This window comes from Arachis hypogaea, chromosome 12, assembly GCF_003086295.3.
Source record: "Arachis hypogaea cultivar Tifrunner chromosome 12, arahy.Tifrunner.gnm2.J5K5, whole genome shotgun sequence".
NCBI lineage: Eukaryota > Viridiplantae > Streptophyta > Magnoliopsida > Fabales > Fabaceae > Arachis > Arachis hypogaea.
In genome coordinates this window covers 49921169-49943349 of record NC_092047.1, presented here as the reverse complement: position 1 = coordinate 49943349, position 22181 = coordinate 49921169, and the positions used below count along the sequence as shown (strand labels likewise).

At 36.3% G+C, this 22181-nt stretch overlaps 1 protein-coding gene and 1 non-coding gene across 9 annotated transcripts; both read right to left on the bottom strand.

The window, feature by feature from the left end:
- Positions 1–2796: 2796 nt before the first annotated feature.
- On the bottom strand, positions 2797–2904 carry LOC112731351 (small nucleolar RNA R71). Its single transcript, XR_003167133.1, has one exon. It is a non-coding gene; the product is annotated as a small nucleolar RNA R71 (small nucleolar RNA).
- A 9831-nt stretch (positions 2905–12735) lies between these two features.
- Positions 12736–21946, bottom strand: LOC112727376 (uncharacterized). Of its 8 annotated transcripts, XR_011868488.1 has the most exons (10): positions 21584–21900; positions 20637–20724; positions 19758–19858; positions 15192–15889; positions 14819–15057; positions 14528–14731; positions 14346–14438; positions 14152–14256; positions 13638–14039; positions 12736–12955 (listed from the first exon to the last, which is right to left on the bottom strand). XR_011868488.1 is itself a non-coding variant. In XM_025777095.3 (8 exons), the coding sequence occupies exons 3-8, from the start codon at positions 19784–19786 to the stop codon at positions 13986–13988; spliced, it is 1329 nt and encodes a 442-aa protein (XP_025632880.1). In that variant the 5' UTR covers positions 19787–19858; positions 20637–20724; positions 21584–21900; the 3' UTR covers positions 13334–13985. The 8 variants fall into 8 exon arrangements, 3 of the variants coding, with proteins under 3 accessions (XP_025632880.1, XP_072065361.1, XP_072065362.1); XR_003165728.3 differs by lacking the exon at positions 14346–14438 and having other exon boundaries at positions 21584–21946; XR_011868487.1 differs by lacking the exons at positions 14346–14438; positions 20637–20724 and having other exon boundaries at positions 21584–21935.
- Between the last annotated feature and the right edge of the window lie 235 nt (positions 21947–22181).

Genomic DNA, 22181 nt, shown 5'->3' with positions numbered 1-22181 from the left:
GCTGAATTAATTCCTAATCCCCTTTCTTTCTTAGTGGCGTGTAACATTAATGAGGCCATCAAATCAATTGCATATTCTCTCTCATGTTTCCAATGCAAGTTAATTCAAGTTAATTGAATTTGAAATCCACCACATGATGGAAATGAGATCCGTTGGAAGCATGAAGCAAAACATTTGCTTTCTCTCAACATTGGTTTCGGACCAAGCCTTGGGTTTCCAACTAAAATTTCAATTGGGCTAATAATAGTATTAATAAAATCTGGCCCATTAACAAAATATTGATTCAGCCAAACAATTTAACCAAGGCTAAAAGTAAAATTCATATTTGGGCTTGCAACAATTTTTCTTTTCTTTTCGGCCCAATCAAAACCTGCACAGCAAAATTATTTTAATTAACATATATGAATTGAAATCAAATTAATAATTTTGTAATTAATTATATTAATAATGTTTGATCATCACTAATTTAATTTGGAGTTTTCCAAACTCATCAATATATATATATATATATATATATATATTGAGATAACCATATTAATAATAATAAAATTAAAATTAATAAGAAATAGAGTACTAAAGAATGGATTCTAAAGTTTCATGTGATGTGTTGAATCCTGGCTGGCTGTTAAGCCATGTCTAATCTTTTGGACCGAGGTTTCAACTATCTTTAGAAGAGCTTCTTTGTCTTTCTCAGCTAATTAGCTGTTGTATGTAATGTTCTGCTGAAGCTTGGCTGGCCATTGGCCATGTCTAGTGTTTTAGACTGAAGCTTTCACTGAAAGCTTGGCTGGCTAGTAAGCCATGTCTAATTCCTGGACCGGAGTTTTAGGCTAACATTACATGATTCCTAGAATTCTCATTAGAAATTTTGAAATCCTTATTTTTCTCTTCCAATTAATTTTCAAAAAATTACAAAAAAATAATAAAATCATTAAAAACAAAAATGTGATGTTTCTTGTTTGAGTCTTGTGTCAATTTTTAAGTTTGGTGTCAATTGCATATTTTTAATTTTCACTAAAAATTTTTGAAAAATTCATGCATGGTGTTCATCATAATCTTCAAGTTGTTCTTGATGATTTCCCTTGTTTGATATTTGCATTTTCATGTTTTGCATCTTTTCCTGTTTCTCATATGCATTTTCAATTTGTTAGTGTCTTAACATTAAAAATTTCTAAGTTTGGTGTCTTGCATGTGTATCTTTTCTTAAAAATTTTCAAAAATAAGTTCTTGGTGTTCATCTTGATCTTCAAAGTGTTCTTGGTGTTCATCTTGACATTCAAAGTGTTCTTGCATATTTTTCTTGTTTTGATTCATAATTTTTATGTCTTGTGTATTTTTTGTGTTTTTCTCTTTCTTCATTAAAAATTCAAAAAAAAATATATCTTTCCCTTATTCTTCTCATAAAATTCGAATATTTGAGTTGACTTTTTTAAAAAATTTTAAAATCTAGTTGTTTCTTTTGAGTCAAATCAAATTTTCAATTTAAAAATCTTATCTTTTCAAAACCTTTTCAAAAATCAAATCTTTCTCATTTTTTTTATATATATTTTCGAAAACTTTTAAAAATGATTTTCAAAATCTTTTTTCTTAATTTCATTTCATAATTTCAAAATCTTTACTAACAATCAATGTGATTGGTTCAAAAATTTTAAAGTTTGTTACTTGCTTATTAAGAAAGGGTCAATCTTTAAATTTTAAAATCATATCTTTTAGTTTCTTGTTAATCAAGTAATCAACTTTAATTTTCAAAATCAAATCTTTTTCAAAACTTAATTTCAAAATCTTTTCTAACTTCTTATTTCTTCAAATTTGATTTTCAAAATCTTTTTCAATTAACCACTTAACTTTTTGTTTGATTTTAAAATTCTTATCTTTTTCAAAACTATCTAACTACTTTTCTCTCTCTGATTTTTGAAAATCACTAACCATTTTTAAAAAAAATATTTTTAATTTAGTAATTTATTTAATTTTCAAAATTATTTTGTTTTTCTTTTTGATTTTCGAATTCTAACTACATTTTAAAATAAAAATAAAAATATTTTCCTTTTACTTTATTTAATTTTCAAATTCTTCTCTCTCTCATCTCCTTCTATTTATTTATTTATTTACTAACACTCCTCTCCCACTCAAAAATTTGAACCCTCTCTCACTCTCTGTGTTCGAATTATATTCTTCTCTTCTTCTACTCACAAAGAGAATCTCTATACTGTGACATAGAGGATTCCTATTATTTTCTATTCTCTTCTTTTTCATATGAGTAGGAGCAAGGATAAGAACATTCTTGTTGAAGCTGATCCGGAACCTGAAAGGACTCTAAAGGGGAAGCTAAGAGAAGCTAAGGCACAATACTCTGGAGAGGACCTAACAGAAATTTTTGAAAAAGAAGAAGACATGGCAGCCGAAAATAACAACAATGCCAACAATGCAAGAAAGATGCTTGGTGACTTTATTGCACCCTCTGCTGACTTTTATGGAAGAAGCATCTCAATTTCTGCCATTGGAGTAAACAACTTTGAGCTTAAGCCTCAATTAGTTTCTCTAATGCAGCATAATTGCAAGTTTCATGGACTTCCAATGGAAGATCCTCATCAGTTTTTAGCTGAATTCTTGCAAATCTGTGACACTGTCAAGACCAATGGAGTTGATCCCGAGGTCTACAGGCTTATGCTTTTCCTTTTTGCTGTAAGAGACAGAGCTAGAACATGGTTGGATTCACAACCTAAGGAAAGCCTGAACTCTTGGGATAAGCTGGTCAGTGCTTTCCTGGCCAAATTCTTTCCACCTCAAAAGATGATCAAGCTTAGAGTGGAAATCCAAACCTTCAGACAGAAGGAAGGAGAATCCCTCTATGAAGCTTGGAAAAGATACAAGCAACTAATCAAAAGGTGTCCTACTGATATGCTTCCAGAATGGAGCATCATAAGTATATTCTATGATGGTCTGTCTGAGTTGTCAAAAATGTCATTGGACCATTTTGCAGGAGGATCTCTTCACGTGAAAACCCCTGCAGAAGCTCAGGAACTCATTGAAATGGTTGCAAATAACCAGTTCATGTACACCTCTGAGAGGAATCCTGTGAACAATGGGACGCCTCAGAAGAAGGGGGTTTTTGAAATTGACACTCTGAATGCAATATTGGCTCAGAAAAAAATATTGACTCAGTAAGTCAATATGATTTCTCAGAGTTTGAATGGATTGCAAGCTGCATCCAACAGTACTAAAGAAGCATCTTCTGAAGAAGAAGCCTATGATCCTGAGAACCCTGCAATAGCAGAGATGAATTACATGGGAGAACCCTATGGAAACACCTATAATCCTTCATGGAGAAATCATCCAAATTTCTCATGGAAGGACCAACAGAAGCCTCAACAAGGCTTCAATAATAATGGTGGAAGAAATAGGTTTAGCAATAGCAAGCCTTTTCCATCATCTTCTCAGCAACAGACAGAGAATTCAGAACAGAGCCATTCTGGCCTGGCAACCATAGTCTCTGATCTATCCAAGACCACACTAAGTTTCATGAATGAAACAAGGTCCTCCATTAGAAATTTGGAGGCACAGGTGGGTCAGCTGAGTAAGAAGATTACTGACACTCCTCCCAGTACTCTCCCAAGCAATACAGAAGAAACTCCCAAGAGAGAGTGCAAGGCCATAACCTTACTTGGTGTGGCCAAATGCCCAGAGGAGGAGGAGGACGTGAATCCCAGTGAGGAAGCCCTCATGGGACGTCCTTTGGACAAAAAGGAGTTCCCATTTGAGGAACCAAAGGAATTTGAGGCTCATACAGAGACCCTAGAGATTCCATTGAACGTCCTTCTGCCATTCATGAGCTCTGATGAATACTCTTCCTCTGAAGAGGATGAAGACATCACTGAAGAGCAAGTTGCTAAGTATCTAAGAGCAATCATGAAGCTGAATGCCAAGTTATTTAGTACTGAGACTTGGGAGGATGAACCCTCCTTGTTCACCAATGAACTGAATGCATTAATGAGGCAGACATTACCTCAGAAGAAACCGGATCCCAAAAAATTCTTCATACCTTGTACCATAGGCACCATGACCTTTGAGAAGGCTTTATGTGACCTGGGGTCAGGGATAAACCTTATGCCCCTCTCTGTAATAGAGAAACTGGGAATTTTTGAGGTACAAGCTGCAAGAATCTCACTAGAGATGGTAGATAAATCCATGAAACATGCTTATGGACTAGTAGAGGACGTGCTAGTGAAGGTTGAAAGCCTTTACATCCCTGCTGATTTCATAATCCTAAACACTGGGAAGGATGAGGATGAATCCATCATCCTTGGCAGACCCTTCCTGGCCACAGCAAAAACTGTGATTGATGTTGACAAAGGAGAGTTGGTCCTTCAGTTGAATGAGGACTACCTTGTATTTAAGACTCAAGGTTCTCCTTCTGTAACCATGGAGATAAAGCATGAGAAGCTTCTCTTAGAACAGAGTCAAACAAAACCCCCACATTCAAACTCTAAGTTTGGTGTTGGGAGGCCACAACCAAACTCTAAGTTTGGTGTTGAGGGCCCCAACATTACTCTGATTTTCTGTGAGGCTCCATGAGAGCTCACTGTCAAGCTATTGACATTAAAGAAGCGCTTGTTGGGAGGCAACCCAATGTTATTTAATTATATCTATTTATTTTCCATTGCTATTTTATGTTTTCTTTAGGTTGATGATCATGTGAAGTCACAAAAACAACTGAAAAATCAAAAACAGAATGAAAAACATCATTAAAAATAGCTCACCCTGGAGGAAGAGCTTACTGGCGTTTAAACGCCAGTAAGAAGCATCAAACTGGCGTTTAACACCAGAAAGAAGCATCAAGCTGGCGTTAAACGCCAGAAACAAGCACCAGACTGGCGTTTAACGCCAGAACAGAGCATGGAATTGGCGTTTAACGCCAAGAATGGGAGAAAAGCTAGCGTTAAACGCCAGAAACAAGCAGCAAGCTGGCGTTTAATGCCAGACATGCATTCTAAGGGCGTTTTGCACGCCTAAATGGAGCAGGGATGCTAAGTCCTTGACCCCTCTAGATCTGTGGACCCCACATGATCTTCACCTATCCCACCTCTTCTTCTCTCCTCTTCACACCTTTTCATAACACTCTCCCCCAAATACCCTTCACCAATCACCTCCATACCTCTTCCCCAAATACCCTTAACCACTCACATCCATCCACTCTTCCCCATAAACTCCACCTACCTCCAAAATTCAAACTCTTTTCCCTCCCAAACCCAACCCTAATGGCCGAAGCCTACCCTCCCCCCACCCCTATATAAACCCCTTAACACTACTCCATTTTCACACATCACAAACACTACTTCCCCCTTGGCCGAATACACTCTCTCACTCTATCTCCTCCATTTTCTTCTTCTTCTACTACTTTCTTTCTTTCTTTGCTCGAGGACGAGCAAACCTTTTAAGTTTGGTGTGGTAAAAGCATTGTTTTTTGTTTTTCCATAACCATTAATGGCACCTAAGGCCAGAGAAACCTCAAGAAAGAGGAAAGGGAAGGCAATTGCTTCCACCTCTGAGTCATGGGAGATGGAGAGATTCATCTCAAAGGTCCATCAAGACCACTTCTATGAAGTTGTTGCCAAGAAAAAGGTGATGTCTGAGGTCCCTTTTAAGCTCAAAAAGAGCGAGTATCCGGAGATCCGATAAGAGATTAGAAGAAGAGGATGGGAAGTACTCTCCAATCCTATTCAACAAGTCGGAATCTTAATGGTTCAAGAGTTCATGCAAACGCATGGATCACTAGGAACCATGATCAAAGTATGAACCCGAATCCAAAGAATTGGCTTACAATGGTTCGGGAGAAATACTTAGATTTCAGTTCGAAAAATGTAAGGTTGGCGTTCAACTTGCCAATGATGCAAGAAAACGCACGCCCCTACACTAGAAGGGTCAACTTTGATCAAAGATTGGACCAAGTCCTCATGGACATATGTGTGGAAGGAGCTCAATGGAAAGTTGACTCAAGAGGTAACCCGGTTCAATTGAGAAGACCAGACCTTAAGCCTGTAGTTAGAGGATGGTTGGAGTTCATCCAACGCTCTATCATTCCTACTAGCAACCGATCCAAAGTAATTGTGGATCGGGCCATCATGATTCATAGTATCATGATTGAGGAGGAAGTGGAAGTTCATGAGATTATACCTCAAGAACTCTACAAGGTGGCTGACAAGTGCTCCACTTTGGCATGGTTAGCCTTTCCTCACCTCATTTGCCACCTCTGCAATTCGGCTAGGATTGACATAGAGGGAGATATCCTCATTGATGAGGACAAGCCCATCACTAAGAAAAGGATGGAGCAAACAAGAGATCATGGACCTCAAGAGCACTTTCCTCCACAAAACTATTGGGAGCAAATCAATACCTCCCTAGGAGAATTAAGTTCCAACATGGGACAACTAAGGATGGAACACCAAGAGTACTCCATCATTCTCCATGAGATTAGAGAAGATCAAAGATCTATGAGGGAGGAGCAACAAAGACAAGGAAGAGACATAGAGGAGCTCAAGAACACCATTGGTTCTTCAAGAGGAAGAAGACGCCACCCTCACTAAGGTGGATCCTTTCCTTAATCTCCTTGTTCTTATTTTTCTGTTTTTCGGTTTTTGAGCCTTATGTTTTATTTATGTTTGTGTCTTTACTACATGATCACTAGTGTCTAAGTGTCTATGTCTTAAAGCTATGAATGTCCTATGAATCTATCACCTTTCTTAAATGAAAAATGTTTTAATTACAAAAGAACAAGAATTACATGAATTTCGAATTCATCCTTGAAATTAGTTCAATTATTTTGATATGGTGGCAATACTTTTTGTTTTCTGAATGAATGCTTGAACAGTGCATATGTCTTTTGAATTTGTAGTTTATGAATGTTAAAATTGTTGGCTCTTAAAAGAATAATGAAAAAGGATAAATGTTATTGATAATCTGAAAAATCATAAAATTGATTCTTGAAGCAAGAAAAAGCAGTGAATACAAAAGCTTGCAGAAAAAAATGGCAAAAAAAGAGAGAAAGAAAAAGAAAAAGCAAGCAGAAAAAGCCAATAACACTTTAAACCAAAAGGCAAGGGTAAAAAAGATCCAAGGCTTTGAGCATCAGTGGATAGGAGGGCCCAAAGGAATAAAATCCTGGCTTAAGCGGCTAAACCAAGCTGTCCCTAACCATGTGCTTGTGGAATGAAGGTATCAAGTGAAAAGCTTGAGACTGAGCGGTTAAAGTCGAGGTCCAAAGAAAAAAAAAGAGTGTGCTTAAGAACCCTGGACACCTCTAATTGGGAACTCTAGCAAAGCTGAGTCACAATCTGAAAAGGTTCACCCAGTTATGTGTCTGTGGCATTTATGTATCCGGTGGTAATACTGGAAAACAAAGTGCTTAGGGCCACGGCCAAGACTCATAAAGTAGCTGCGTTCAAGAATCAACATACTGAACTAGGAGAATCAATAATACTATCTGAATTCTGAGTTCCTATAGATGCCAATCATTCTGAACTTCAAGGGATAAAGTGAGATGCCAAAACTGTTCAGAGGCAAAAAGCTACTAGTCCCGCTCATCTAATTGGAGCTAAGTTTCATTGATATTTTGGAATTTATAGTATATTCTCTTCTTTTTATCCTATTTGATTTTCAGCTGCTTGGGGACAAGCAACAATTTAAGTTTGGTGTTGTGATGAGCGGATAATTTATACGCTTTTTGGTATTATTTTTACATAGTTTTTAGTATGATTTAGCTAGTTTTTAGTATATTTTTATTATTTTTTAAATAAAAATCACATTTCTGGACTTTACTATGAGTTTTTATGTTTTTCTGTAATTTCAGGAATTTCTGGCTGAAATTGAGGGACTTGAGCAAAAATCTGATTCAGAGGCTGAAGAAGGACTGCAGATGCTGCTGGATTCTGACCTCCCTGCACTCGAAATGAATTTTCAGGAGCTACAGAAACCCAATTAGCGCGCTCTCAATTGGGTTGGAAACTAGACATCCAGGGCTTTCCAGAAATATATAATAGTCTATACTTTGCACGAGTTTTGAGGACGCAAACTGGCGTTCAAACGCCAATTCCCTGCCCTACTCTGGAGTTAAACGCCAGAAACAGGTTGCAAATCATAGTTAAACGCCAGAAACAGGCTACAACCTGGCGTTTAACTCCAAAAAGAGTCTCTACACATGAAAGCTCAATGCTCAGCCCAAGCACACACCAAGTGGGCCCGGAAGTGGAATTCTACATCATTTACTTATCTTATGTAACCCTAGCTACTAGTTTAGTATAAAAACTACTTTTAGTGATTTATTTCATATCTCTGGTTAGTCTTTGAATAATTTTACATTGAGAGATCATGTTTAGGGGGCTGGCCATTCGGCCATACCTGGACCTTCATCACTTATGTATTTTCAACGGTAGAGTTTCTATACACCATAGATTAAGGTGTGGAGCTCTGCTGTTCCTCATGAATTAATGCAAAGTACTATTATTTTCTTATTCAACTCAAGCTTATTTCTATTCTAAGATATTCGCTTGCACTTCAACATGATGAATGTGATGATCCGTGACACTCATCACTATTCTCAACATATGAACGCGTGCCTGACAACCACTTCCGTTCTACCTTGGATTGAGCGTTTATCTCTTAGCCTCCATTCTGAAAGATTGGAGTCTTCGTGGTATAAGCTAGAATTATTGGCGGCCATTCCTGAGATCCGAAAAGTCTAAACAGGATCTGGGAAGGGATGATTGTGACAAGCTTCAAACTCGCGAGTGTTGGGCGTAGTGACAGACGCAAAAGGATCAATGGATCCTATTCCAACATGATCGAGAACCGATAGATGATTAGCCATGCAGTGACAGCGCATTTGGACCATTTTTACTGAGAGGACGGGAAGTAGCCATTGACAACGGTGATGCCCAACATACAGCTTGCCCTGGAAAGGAGTATGAACGATTGAACGGAAGCAGTAGGAAAGAAGAGATTCAGAAGGAGCAAAGCATCTCCATACACTTATCTGAAATTCTCACCAATGAATTACATAAGTATCTCTATCTTATTTCATGTTTTAATTATATTTTAATTATCAAATATCCATAACCATTTGAATCCGCCTGACTGAGATTTACAAGATGACCATAGCTTGCTTCAAGCAGACAATCTCCGTGGGATCGACCTTTACTCACGTAAGGTTCATTACTTGGATGACCCAGTGCACTTGCTGGTTAGTTGTATCGGAGTTATGAAAAAGAATTTGAGATTATAAACGTGCGTACCAAGTTTTTGGCGCCGTTGCTAGAGATCACAATTTCGTGCACCAACACAAAGCAGAGTCGAGCCATTCTCTGAGATCTTCTTTCTCTGACCGAAATCTTCTTCAACCATTTTTGGTATGAAGAGCATGAGCTTACTTCACCAAATCTTACCTTATTTTGGTGAAGATCTCAGCCACAACATACATTTTGTTTTCTTTTTCTTGACATCATTACAATGGTCTTATTACTTGCTTCTTCTTCTCTTTGGTAGCTTGCCATAGTTTCCATGCTTTCTCTGTGAAGTGACCGAATGAAGAAGAGATATGAGAGAGAAGAGAGATTAGAGAGAAAGGCATGTAATGGATTTGAGCAAATTAAATCAAGCTGAATTAATTCCCACTCCCCTTTCTTTCTTAGTGGCGTGTAACATTAATGAGGCCATCAAATCAATTGCATATTCTCTCTCATGTTTCCAATGCAAGTTAATTCAAGTTAATTGAATTTGAAATCCACCACATGATGGAAATGAGATCTGTTGGAAGCATGAAGCAAAACATTTGCTTTCTCTCAACATTGGTTTCGCACCAAGCCTTGGGTTTCCAACTAAAATTTCAATTGGGCTAATAATAATATTAATAAAATCTGGCCCATTAACAAAATATTGATTCAGCCAAACAATTTAACCAAGGCTAAAAGTAAAATTCATATTTGGGCTTGCAACAATTTTTCTTTTTTTTTTTTGGCCCAATCAAAACCTGCACAGCAAAATTATTTTAATTAACATATATGAATTGAAATCAAATTAATAATTTTGTAATTAATTATATTAATAATGTTTGATCATCACTAATTTAATTTGGAGTTTTCCAAACTCATCAATATATATATATATATATATACACTATTGAGATTACCATATTAATAATAATAAAATAAAAATTAATAAGAAATAGAGTACTAAAAAGTACTGTCAATAGGATAATAAAATCTAATACACCAATAATAAACTAAATATTAATACTCACTTGATCATGGAGTAATATGAACTTGTATTATAAATCAGAGGCTTGAACCAAAATACAAAGGATGAAACTTTTAAATACAAAGATTGCAACGAAAGCTTAAAAGTGTTTGTGTTTAAGAGTATGAGAGGATGTGTGTAGAATTGCGGGTGATTCACAACCCCCTCCCCCCTCCCCTTTTATAGTGGGCTAAGCTCTTTATTCTTTTACATTTTAACCCTTAGTTTTGCTAATCCGTTTGCTCTTTCTGTGGGCTGATTCAGAGGTTCTGTCTCTGAGTTAATGTCTTCTGTTCTAGTTTTCTGAAAACTGATAGCGGGTTTTCTTCTTTCTGCTGTGATTCTGTTGGAATCCTGCTGATGACTTTTGTTCCTTTCTGCATGAGGTGCTTTTGTAGTTTTCTGAGATCGTCTTGACACCTTCTCTTTTAACTTTGTACAGGTGTCTGTTTTCTGATTTCGGGACTCTTTTTTTTTTTACTCTTCAAATGGATCTTGGGTATCTCGTATGTACAGTCCTGGGCTGGACTGGACTTCTTCATCTTCGTCTGTTGGTTCTGGTTTTATTACTTTTAAAGAATTATGGATCTCTTCTTCTGAGGTGGCCGCTGCAAGGGCCGCCATCATTTGTTTTTTATGGGCTAGAAAGTGAGTTTCTTTTTCAAATGATATTTTTTCGAACCCTAAACTATGGCTTAGTGGTTCTGCTCTTTTTTGGGATATAGTCATCCAATTATCAATTGCTCTTTTACTAATTAGGTTCAGGTCGAATTTATTCCACCATTTCACTTTTATGTTTCTAATTAAATATTGTACACTTGGAGTATCTTCATATCCTGCGGAATCATATTCCCAGGTCATTATCCAGCATATTCCCATAGTGGGAATGAAGGAAATTAGCTTATATCCATCCAGAAATGATGTTTTATTTTTGAATTATTCATAAGCCATACTAGCTTCTTTTGGAAAAATTGCTTCCATTGGTCCAAACTCTTAAAACCATATCTGGAACCATTTGGGAAACTGTAGAGAAATCCCTTTTCGGAACCATATGAACCAAGAGTAGGGATTTGGGGAAAGATATAAAGTGTTCCACCAGGCATCTATATAATCATAATAGGAATAGTGCTGTAGTTCAAATTTTCTAGTAAAACTTTTACAATGAAAGGGAGGGTTTTCCCATTCTGATAATGTTATTACTTTCATAATCTTAATTTTTGAGAATATTGTATCTTTTGTGGTCGGATCTTTATTTTGAGTTAATTCAATTGATCCTGTGTCTACTAAGATAAATTCATAAAAGGTTCGGATTTTTTGGATATTTGTTGGAGGGTAGTGAAAAATATTTGGAAAAATTGTTTGATAAAGGATTCTTCTATCCATCTTAAACCACCCTTTCTCTAAAGCCATTATTTTTAGAGGTATGTGTTTTTCATGATAAGGATGTTCTTCAGATAATGCACTACAAAAAAAAAAGGTCTATGGTCACGGTGAAAAGCTAGTGAAAAGGGTGACCATAGGTCTATGGTCACGGTTTTTGACCTATGGTCACGGTTTTTCCGCCGTGGCCTATTCTCTCGTGGCCATAGGTCTATGGTCACGGTTTTTTTATCTATGGTCACGGTTTCTATGGTCACGGTTGTAATGTTCAAATTCTGGCACTTTAGGCCACGTTTTTTTACCGTGACCATAGCCTATCTATGGTCACGGTTTTGGCCGTGACCATAGCCACTATAGTCACCCCTTCCCAAAACCGTGACCATAGATAAGGCTATGGTCACGGTTTTGGCCGTGACCATAGCCTCTATGGTCACTCCACCCAAAACCGTGACCATAGCCATATCTATGGTCACGGTTTTGACCGTGACAATAGCCTCTATGGTCACCCCTTCCCAAAACCGTGACCATAGCCTTATCTATGGTCACGGTTTTGGCCGTGACCATAGCCTCTATGGTCACTCCACCAAAAACCGTGACCATAGCCATATCTATGGTCACGATTTTGACCGTGACCATAGCCTCTATAGTCACCCCTTCCCAAAACCGTGACCATAGCCTTATCTATGGTCATGGTTTTGGCCGTGACCATAGCCTCTATGGTCACTCCACCTAAAACCGTGACCATAGCCATATCTATGGTCACGGTTTTGGCCGTGACCATAGCCTCTATGGTCACCCCACCTAAAAACCGTGACCATAGCCTTATCTATGGTCACGGTTTTTTGCCGTGACCATAACGTCTATGGTCACCCCACCTTAAAACCGTGACCATAACCTTATCTATAGTCACTGTTTTCACCGTGGCCATAGCTTATCTATGGTCACCCCTCCTTAAAACCGTGGCCATAACTTTTCTATGGTAACCTGTTTTATTTTATGAATTTCTTTTAAAGCATAATTACATTCCAAAATGATGATAGTCACAAAATAAATCTAAGAATGAGAATTCAATAAATGTAAATCATAAAAGTTTCATTAAAAAGTAGATATCCATTACAATAGTAATCAAAATAGGGTGTAATTTATCCATTACATGTATTATCAGATAAAGTCTCTTATCAAAATGTAAAGAACACATCAAAATAATACATTTAGATAACCAAAATCATTATAAGACCCATCCTATCTTATATTTGTATAGAACATATTTTCTTCACATCATGTCCTCTTGCTAGCAAAAGAAATAAAGAAGTTAGAACAGAACAAAAATATTTTTGATGATGCATGCAGTGCAGTTGAGTAATGAATATGGAGCACAAGTTAAGTAAGTCAATCAATATGAAAATTTCAACCACTAAATAACAAGGAGCATTTGCATGTGGTTTTGAGCCATTTGGTAATGTTTATATGTATTTAATCTATCTTTGAGTGGAACTTCAACTCTCCTGTTGAAGTCACTTAAAATTGAAAAAAATCCAGCACAAAGAAACAACCATAACCAAAATAGAAGCTTAAAAAACAAGGTAATACTGAAATACTATTATTAGCTTCCAACCCATCAAACAAATCAAGTAATCAACACTAGCGAAACAGAAAAACCAGATTGAGTGTGAAATCAATAGACAAAGTAAATTTTAAAATAATAATGATGCTGATTGCTATATATTACTAAGTACTAATTCAATGCCGATTGCTACCCCTTCACCTTCATGTATTATTATTGCATTATCTATTTTTCTATACCTTCTGAAGAGAAATAATGGTAGGTTATGCATCTTAGTTCGTAATTAGTTTCTTACCCTTCTATTCAATACGTACTCATGGAGCCAACTAGCCAATAAAATCAATAATAAAATTAACATCAACAGCAATCGGCCACTATTAATTTAACTACTAATTTTGACAGTACTTACGTCCATATCTTTTGACACATGGTTCGATCCCAGTGAAGGAGGAATGCTTCGCCTCGCATCATTTGGTGCACTACTTGCATCAGGCGGAGATTGTTGGGCAGCTTCTATCATTACTTGCACTTGTTCTGCACTCATACCAGGATTAACTTGTTGCAACACCGTTTTGATCAAGCTCGTTAAACCATCCAACTTGGAAGTTAAGTTATTTTGATTTTTCTCCATAGTTGAAACCACTTCAGCATGTTGTTGTTGCATTTGTCGGATTTGCTTATCCTTTTTAAGAGAGGATTTTGTGACTGATCGACCATAGAAACGAACTCTACCATGTCTTTCCTTTCCAAAAACTGTTTAAAGGGCTTCATCATCACTGTATCCAGCTTGCTTCAAAATTTGAAGATGATCCTATTACACAGAAGGAAAATTGAAATAAGTTCATGTGCACATATGCTGAAAATATAAAAAATAATTTACACATTTCTTTTAGTGTACATTTCTACGAAACTAAACAACTCACAATCGTCTCTTGTGTTCCCGAATCAGTCTCTCCTTTCTTGTTAGTACGAGTTACAACAAACATCTCAAACTGTGATGGATCTTCATTGCCCTCTTTTTTTGCACGCTACAAAGAAACCACCAAGATTACTCGAAGTCAACACAGATGACATGAAAGATACAAAGATACTTAAATGCAAAGCACAAATATAATACCAATTCAGCTCATACTAATTCAAAACTAACTGGACCCATTCGATGATTCCATTTTTATTTGGATCTATTTTCACGATTTTTGTCAGAAATAACCTACATATTGTTGTAATGTAAAAATACATAAAGTTAGTTAAATACACGATACCATTAATAAAGTCAAGAAAGTTGTGAAAATAACTTACTTTGATGATATCAAGACTCCAAAATTGAACTAATTTTCTAAAATGCAGTTCAGGTACGGTAATCGGACGATTTTTCATCATCTCTCTGAATGAGCTGTACGGTGTATAGTGATATTTTTTTATGCGTTTCTTAAATTGCTTCCATGACTCTCCAATGGTATCAATCACCCAAGGCTCAGCATCACTTGGAATTTTATATTTAGACTATGAATAAACAGTGAATTATGTTATTTTACCATACAATGCTAAGCCTAATTGTAAACAATTTAAAAAGGAGAATGGTCTAGTTACCTTTGCATAATCCAACATTGAAGTTTTAGTCTCACTTGACACAGCTTGCCAACTAGTATATAATAACGTGACCAAATTAGAGTTTCTTGCAAGTGTACCTAAGAATCGACTAAACAATTGAACCTGTGTCTTTGTTGGGCCTATAGGTCTGCCGTTGCACCATGTTAACTCTATCTGTGTCTCCATAGCATGAATATGCTTGAGCTGGGTGGGACCACGAACTTTTTTCTTTTTGGTACCTATTTCCAATGTCATTACTAGAGAATATTAACAAGAATACTAATAAAGTAAATAAAAGAGTAATCAACTAAATACAAGAGTTAGGTTGATGTCTTTCACTATTTGCTATTGAAAAAAAGGATAAAGGCATTACCGAGTTGACTGTCACTACTATCACCAACACTTGGATTGTGATCATCATAATCATATTCATATTCTTCATCATTTTCATCCAACGATATCCCATATTTTTCGAAGAATTCATCTAAAGTCATAGCTGGGATAAGAGACTCAATCTTATGTTCTTCTTCGTTGGCATCTTCTTCATTTGATTTCTTCATCAGCATCTTATTGGTTGGCTTCTTGCTTTGACCATCAGCGTCATTGGTATTCATCTTGGTTTTATCATCTTCCACCTTTGATTTCTTCATTGGCACCTTCTTCCTAGACGGCTTCTTCCCACTTTGACCTTCAATTTCATTGGCTTTCATCTTGACTAGATGATTTTCTTCATTGCAGTTCTTTGTTGGCATGTTGATTTGATCCTCAAGATCTTTCATGTTTGTTATCTTCTTGGTTGTCATTTTGCTTTGACCTTCATCGTCAACTCTTGTCAGCTTCTTTTTCGGCATCTTGCCCTTTTTCATTGTCTCATGTTTACTACTATCCCCACATGCAGCTAAAACATACTCCCTTTTGATTTGAAATTGTTTTAGCAATGTATAAGCACTTGTGAATTGTATTTTTCCTGAATTTTTTACTGGACTCCTCATCTTCAAGGGACTTCTTTGTGACTCTATTTGTGATAGGGTCCTTAACCTTTTTCTTTTGGGATTTCCTTCATTGTTCATCCTGTATTAAAAAAATGTCAAATAAAGCATAAACATAATTAAATTGCATGAAGAGAGAAAAATAAAGCATCCAAACTAATAAAGAAATGGGCATATGCATTATCATACGGCAGCCACATAATAAAGTAAACAAACATTGAGATTTCATGAACAAATAAAGCATGAACAAATAAAGCTTGATGGAGAAATAAATTATATGGCAGCCACATATTTTAAGAGGGCAATGGACCACTACTGTCATATCAATTTTTGTACAAATAAATCATATGGCAACCACATATAAAGCATCATGAACAAATAAAGCATCATAGACAATTTTTGTACAACCTCAATTTCAGCTTCACTGTCAAAATCATCAGACTCTATTTCTTTGTGGTTAGGTTTGATCTTGTTCGGTGTCACATCAACAATTGTGGGTCGTACGCCCTGTCTAACCAAGTCTACCTCGCCAATATCACTCAAGGGTATCGGACTATTCGCCGATTCATGTGGCTCTCTTATGTTAGGGTCAAACTGTAATTGGACCCCAATGTTAAACAAGTCTCTTGGAACCGTTTTCATCACATAATGCTTTTGGGGAATATATGGATCTTTCACACAAAAGCACTGGTGTGCTTGACTTGCCAACACAAATGGTTCGTCTTGGTAACATCTTTTGTTGAAATGAACGTATGTCAGACCATATCATCTTCCTTAGCAATAAACCACCCACACTTGAATAACACAACTTTAAATTGGCTATAATAGTCTAACTCGATAATATCCATGATTCTACCATAATATCTTATATTGGCCTTGATTGGTTTTTTGTCCTTAACACTTGCAAAGCTTGTAGTTTCAGCTACCACAGTGACACCACTGTTTTGTGTTTTTCGCATCACTTCTCACCGCTTAGTATGAAATCTGTACCCATTGACGACATAAGCAGAAAATGATTTTGCAACTTTATTTGGACCCTTAGACAACTGTTGTATCCAACTGGGAACATCATCCTTCATGGCACGTCCTGTAAACCAGTCTATAAAGTCTTCATTCTGATCTTTAACAACGTTCCACTTTCGCTTCCGCTTGTCTTGCTTTTGTTGCTCACCATGTTCTCTACAAGGGATGTATATTATTATGTAATACTACCAAATTTAGTCTAAGGAATAGAACTAATGAGAAGTGCAAATTTACCTCATGTAAGGCTCCACGTTAATGCAATTGTTCAATACATATGCATTAGCTTGAAGGAGTGACTTCTCGTCCAAAATAATTAGTTGCCCTTTTTTTCCACCCAATGGACTTCCCTTGTTTGTGAACAAGTTTGAATCAGGCTCTTTGGTTGAAGTGCCTTCATCATTATTCCGAGATACTCTATTGAATCTTGTTTTCACTCCCTCGTGCAAATATCTTGAACAAAAAGTTAAACACTCTTCAGTCAAATAACCCTCCGCAATTGATCCTTCTGGACGACTTCTATTACGTACATACCCTTTTAGTATGCACATGTATCTCTCAATCGGATACATCCATCGGAACTGGACGGGACCACCTAACCTTAATTCATTAGCTAAATGAATAGGCAAATGAACCATTATATCAAAAAAGGTAGGGGGAAAAATCCTCTCCAACTGGCACAAAGTCCCTACAATCTCTGACTCTAAACCATTAATCTCTTCTAAAGAGATTTCCTTTTGACATAGCTGACGAAAAAAGGAACACAAGCGAACTAGAGGAACAGCAACATGATCTGGAAGAATGCTCTTGATTGGTATTTGCAACAGGTAATGCAACATGAAGTGAGCATCATGAGTCTTGTAACCGTAAAGCTTTCTCTCTTCTTGTTGTACACAACGAGAAATGTTTGAAACACTTCCATCAGGCAATTTTGTTTTCTTCAAGACACCGCAAAAAATGGATTTCTCGCCTTTGGTCATGGAGAAGCATGCTTTAGAAAGTTTAGTTCTTTTTCCATCCTTTGTATTTATTGGGTGAAGATTCTTTCGAATGCCCATCTCCTTAAGATCATAACGAGCCTTTGCATGATCCTTTGTCTTTCCAAGAATATCCAATAAGGTACCAATTATACTGTCGACTATGTTTTTTTCGATATGCATTACATCAAGGTTGTGCCTGAGCATACAATGCTGCCAATATGGTATCTCAAAAAATATTGATCTTTTTTTCCATTGGCCATTACTTTTGCTTTGCGTCTTCCCAAGGGCATTATCTACTGACTTTAGCTTATCTAGAACCTCTTCACCTGTTAACATTCGTGGTGGACCCCTGAATTCTGTTTTTCCATTAAAAGATATCTTGTTAGACCTCCATGCATGATCAACTGGCAAAAATCTCCTATGGTCCATGTAAACTGTCTTTTGGCTATGTTTCAAGTAACAAAAAGAAGTATCATGGTTACAACAAGGGCAAGCTAGCTTCCCTTTTGTACTCCAACCGGACAACATCGCATACGCAGGAAAATCATTGATTGTCCAAAGAAGTGCAGCATGCATTTGAAAAGTTTCTCCCTTAAAAGAATCATATGTATCTACCCCTGACACCCATAGCTCCTTCAGCTCTTCGATCAATGGTTGCAAAAAAATATCAATATTATTTCCTGGTGAACAAGGTCCAGGTATGAGTAAAGAGAGCATGCAGTATTCTGACTTCATGGACATCCAAGGGGGGAAATTGTACACCATTAAGACAACTGGCCATGTGCTATGTGACACGTTCATAGTTCGAAAAGGATTAAAACCATCACTTGCCAAACCAAGCCTCAAGTTGCGAAGTTCTTTTGAAAAGTTTGGGTACCGAGTGTCCAAGTTCTTCCATGCTTGGCCATCAGCAGGGTGCCTTATGCAACCGTCTTTCAAACGCTACTCATCATGCCACCTCAATGCCTCTGCTGTGTTTGGGCACATAAAAAGCCTTTTAAGCCTTGGTATTAAAGGAAAGTATCTTAAGGTCTTCGCAGCAACCTTATGAACTTTATTCGGAAGCGCAAAGTCATCTTCGTTGCCATCCATAGCAGGAATCTGATTATATCGAGACTCTCCACAGATATGGCAAACTGAGTCATTTATGTACTCATTCCGATACAGCATGCAGTCATTAGGACATGCATCAATCTTTTCATAGTCAAGACCCAAGTCTTTAACCATATTAGTTTTATTAAAAGAAGTGGGAATGTTCAAATCAGGTATAGCTTCTTTTAATAACTCCAAGAGGGAGGTAAAAGATGTGTTACTCCAACCATGCAGACACTTCAAGTGGTAAAGATGAATGATAAACGATAGTCTCAAAAATCCAGTAGTACATTGGATATAATTTTAGACCTGCTTCATCTACCAGCTTATAAAATCTCTTCGCATCTTCATTCAACCCGTTGTTCCCCTCTTCAAGATTTGTCATATTTCCGAATGCATCATGCAGCATCCCGTCAATATCATCAACGCCCCCTCGATCATCCATGTCACTATTTACAACTGTTGGGATTGCTGATTCCCCATGATTAGTCCATCGTTTATAACCTTCGACAAACCCGTAGCAAATAAGATGCTCATATACGTCTTCTCGTTCACGCCAATAAGTGTTTCCACACTTTGCACACAGACATTGGATTTCTTTTCCAACCGGTTTTCCAATTACGAAGGCAAACTCTAAAAAATTATTTACACCAACTATATACTCGTTCTCAAATCTTGGTAAATCCATCCAATCCTTTGACAAAACATGATTAAACCTAAGAATGCAAATATCTAAACTTACTAAACATGATCTAATAAGTCAATTATAGTGACAATCTGGCTACCATATATCCGCTTACTACCCTAATTAAATGTGCTATCAAATTATTATATATGGCAATTACGAGATAAACTTACTGCTTAGTTCCTTCATTTTGAGAAGCCATATGAAGTTGTTATAAACGGTGCCGCAGCAACTACTCGACTTCTGTTGTCTTTACCTGTGCGAAAAAATTATCCTGTACACAAAACAAAGTCAAAATAATTAAGTTCAGAAAGGGAATACCAAATAATGCCTAATTTTAAGTTCCTATATTAATGTACATTTTTTTTGCACTTATTAAGTTAACTTTTTGTATTAACATGGGTTCGCATCTAAAATAGGCAGAATAATTTCCATTAGTGTCCCATGATCTTGATATATACATAATATAGAGTAGCAATGCTAAGTGCTAACTAGTAATGCAGTGTAATAATGGGAAATAAGGTTGAGCTTTAAATTACCGAGTCAATGTTGCAAAACTGACGAGTTTAAAAAGGGACAGATTAGACTTTAGAAACCAAAAACATCGTCAATTTGTGGAGGTAAAGACTCATGAAATAGACCTATGAACAAGAATTTTTTATACATGATTTAAAAAATTTTCTACACAACAACATAACAAATAATCAACCCTAAATTAATTCAAACCACCAGTTAATTATTAAAGTTCTTTCATCCCTTGTATAATGAGCTATTTTTCAAGCAACTTTGAAGATAATTAATTATTAACAGCATCGATAAAATGTCAAAGAAAGCTAATAAGAAAATGCATTATTCATGCACCACTAATAGAGTATAAAATCTTATGCACATGGGATTTGTTCTCCTCACATATAGATAAAGATCATTATCACATTCACATAGGCATATGATTTCAGCAAAAGTCAAGCAGGACCATAATTAATTAATAATTAGTTACTTAAAATAAAATAAAATAAAATAAAATGAAACTATTAATTTAACAAGGTATGTACCTTAACAGGATAATGGCAAAGTAGTGGAAGTTTGGCAATATCACCACTTTGTACATAGTATAACTTGTTATGATGACAAGTGTTAACACTGCACACACATAACGTATATATAATATATAAGCAACTATTTTGGTTTATACATTTGAGTTGTTAAGAATAATTATAAAAATGATAAATAAAGAACTTATAAATGCCAAAAGGATAAATAAAAAAAATTAAAAAATAAATGGTTGACAGGTTTGGTTGAACAGACAAGCTAATTAGCTAACCATATTCAGTAAGATCTGATCAGATTGAGAAAAATTTAACCGGACATAATTTTTTTGGAGAAAATTTGTGTATTTATTACAAATAAATGGATTAATCTATTTTGATGGGACGAGTAGTAGTTAAGTTGTTAGTTAGAATGATTCTTATTTCGATATAAAAGAAAAGAATTAAGGTAGTAGTAGGGAAAGAGATCACGGGCAAAGTGTGTGTGGCACTAGCAGCTGTAGGTTTAGGGTAATCAAAGAATGGTAGGTGTAAAATTGACAAAGAACCGATAGTGGGTTTTGAGGCATGGCAAAAGCATTCCCAACGAACAGGGTCTCATTGTTTCCTCCATGGTTTGATCCCATTCATTCATTCTTTATACCATATGTTAACTTGTCCTATTTTACTCATTGATTCTTCTCATCGCAGGAAAACGGTATGCGTCCTGAATTCCAATTGGCTACCGAGGGAATTCAACAAGCACACATAGGGGCATAGCTTAAAATAATACTCCAAAATGGCATCATAAATAATAGAAACAATATCAAATTCAAAACCTACGAAACCTATGGCACATGACTCGACTTTTTCTTTTCCATCAAAGGGGCGTGAGAAACGCACTGAAAAGAAGAAAATACCAATACCCAACACATGTTTCAGTGCACCAAAAAGAAGAAGTGGAGGCTACTAACCTTCGACGGATGGCAACCGGCGAGACAAGGCGATATGCGAGATGAAGGCAAGCGGCAACCGGACGGCGTGCTACTCCAAACCACGAACAGAGAAGCCGACGAAGATGAAGACGACGTGCTGAGTTTTTTAGGTTTTGCAAAACAGGGAAGAGGAAGAAGCGACGGCGCCGCGGAGTTTAGGACGGCGGTGGCACTGAAGAGCTTGGGACGGTGGCGGCAACAAGGGGCTAGGGTTTTCAAGTTTCGATTTCCATCAGTCACAGTTTTATGAATTGGGGGAAGAAAGAAGAGGGCCGCGGGGGTTTTCAATTTCCTTCAATTTGGTTCTCATGTATTTCAATTTTTTTCAAATAAACAAAAAACGACGTCGTCTATGCTTTTTCTCTAATTATTAATCCACAAAACTTAATAATCTATTATTTAATGGTTAAACTTTTAGTGTAAAAAATTAATTTTTATATTATTAAGTTTTAAATTATTTTTAATTTAAAATTATTAATAGCATTCAACCTAATTTTTTATTTACAAAATTAGATTTCAAATTTTAATATTTAAAGTAAATCATATAAAATTATTAGTTTTTAATTATTAAATTTTT

Excerpts from the sequence above, each read along its gene's own strand:
- LOC112727376 (XM_072209260.1), bottom strand. The coding sequence starts at position 19,786 with ATGGCTTCTCAAAATGAAGGAACTAAGCA. Across the intron at positions 15,890-19,757 it reads CAAAATGAAGGAACTAAGCA|GATGAACAATGAAGGAAATC; the intron begins GTAAGTTTATCT and ends TTTTTAATACAG. Across the intron at positions 15,058-15,191 it reads TAGTAGTGACAGTCAACTCG|GTACCAAAAAGAAAAAAGTT; the intron begins GTAATGCCTTTA and ends CATTGGAAATAG.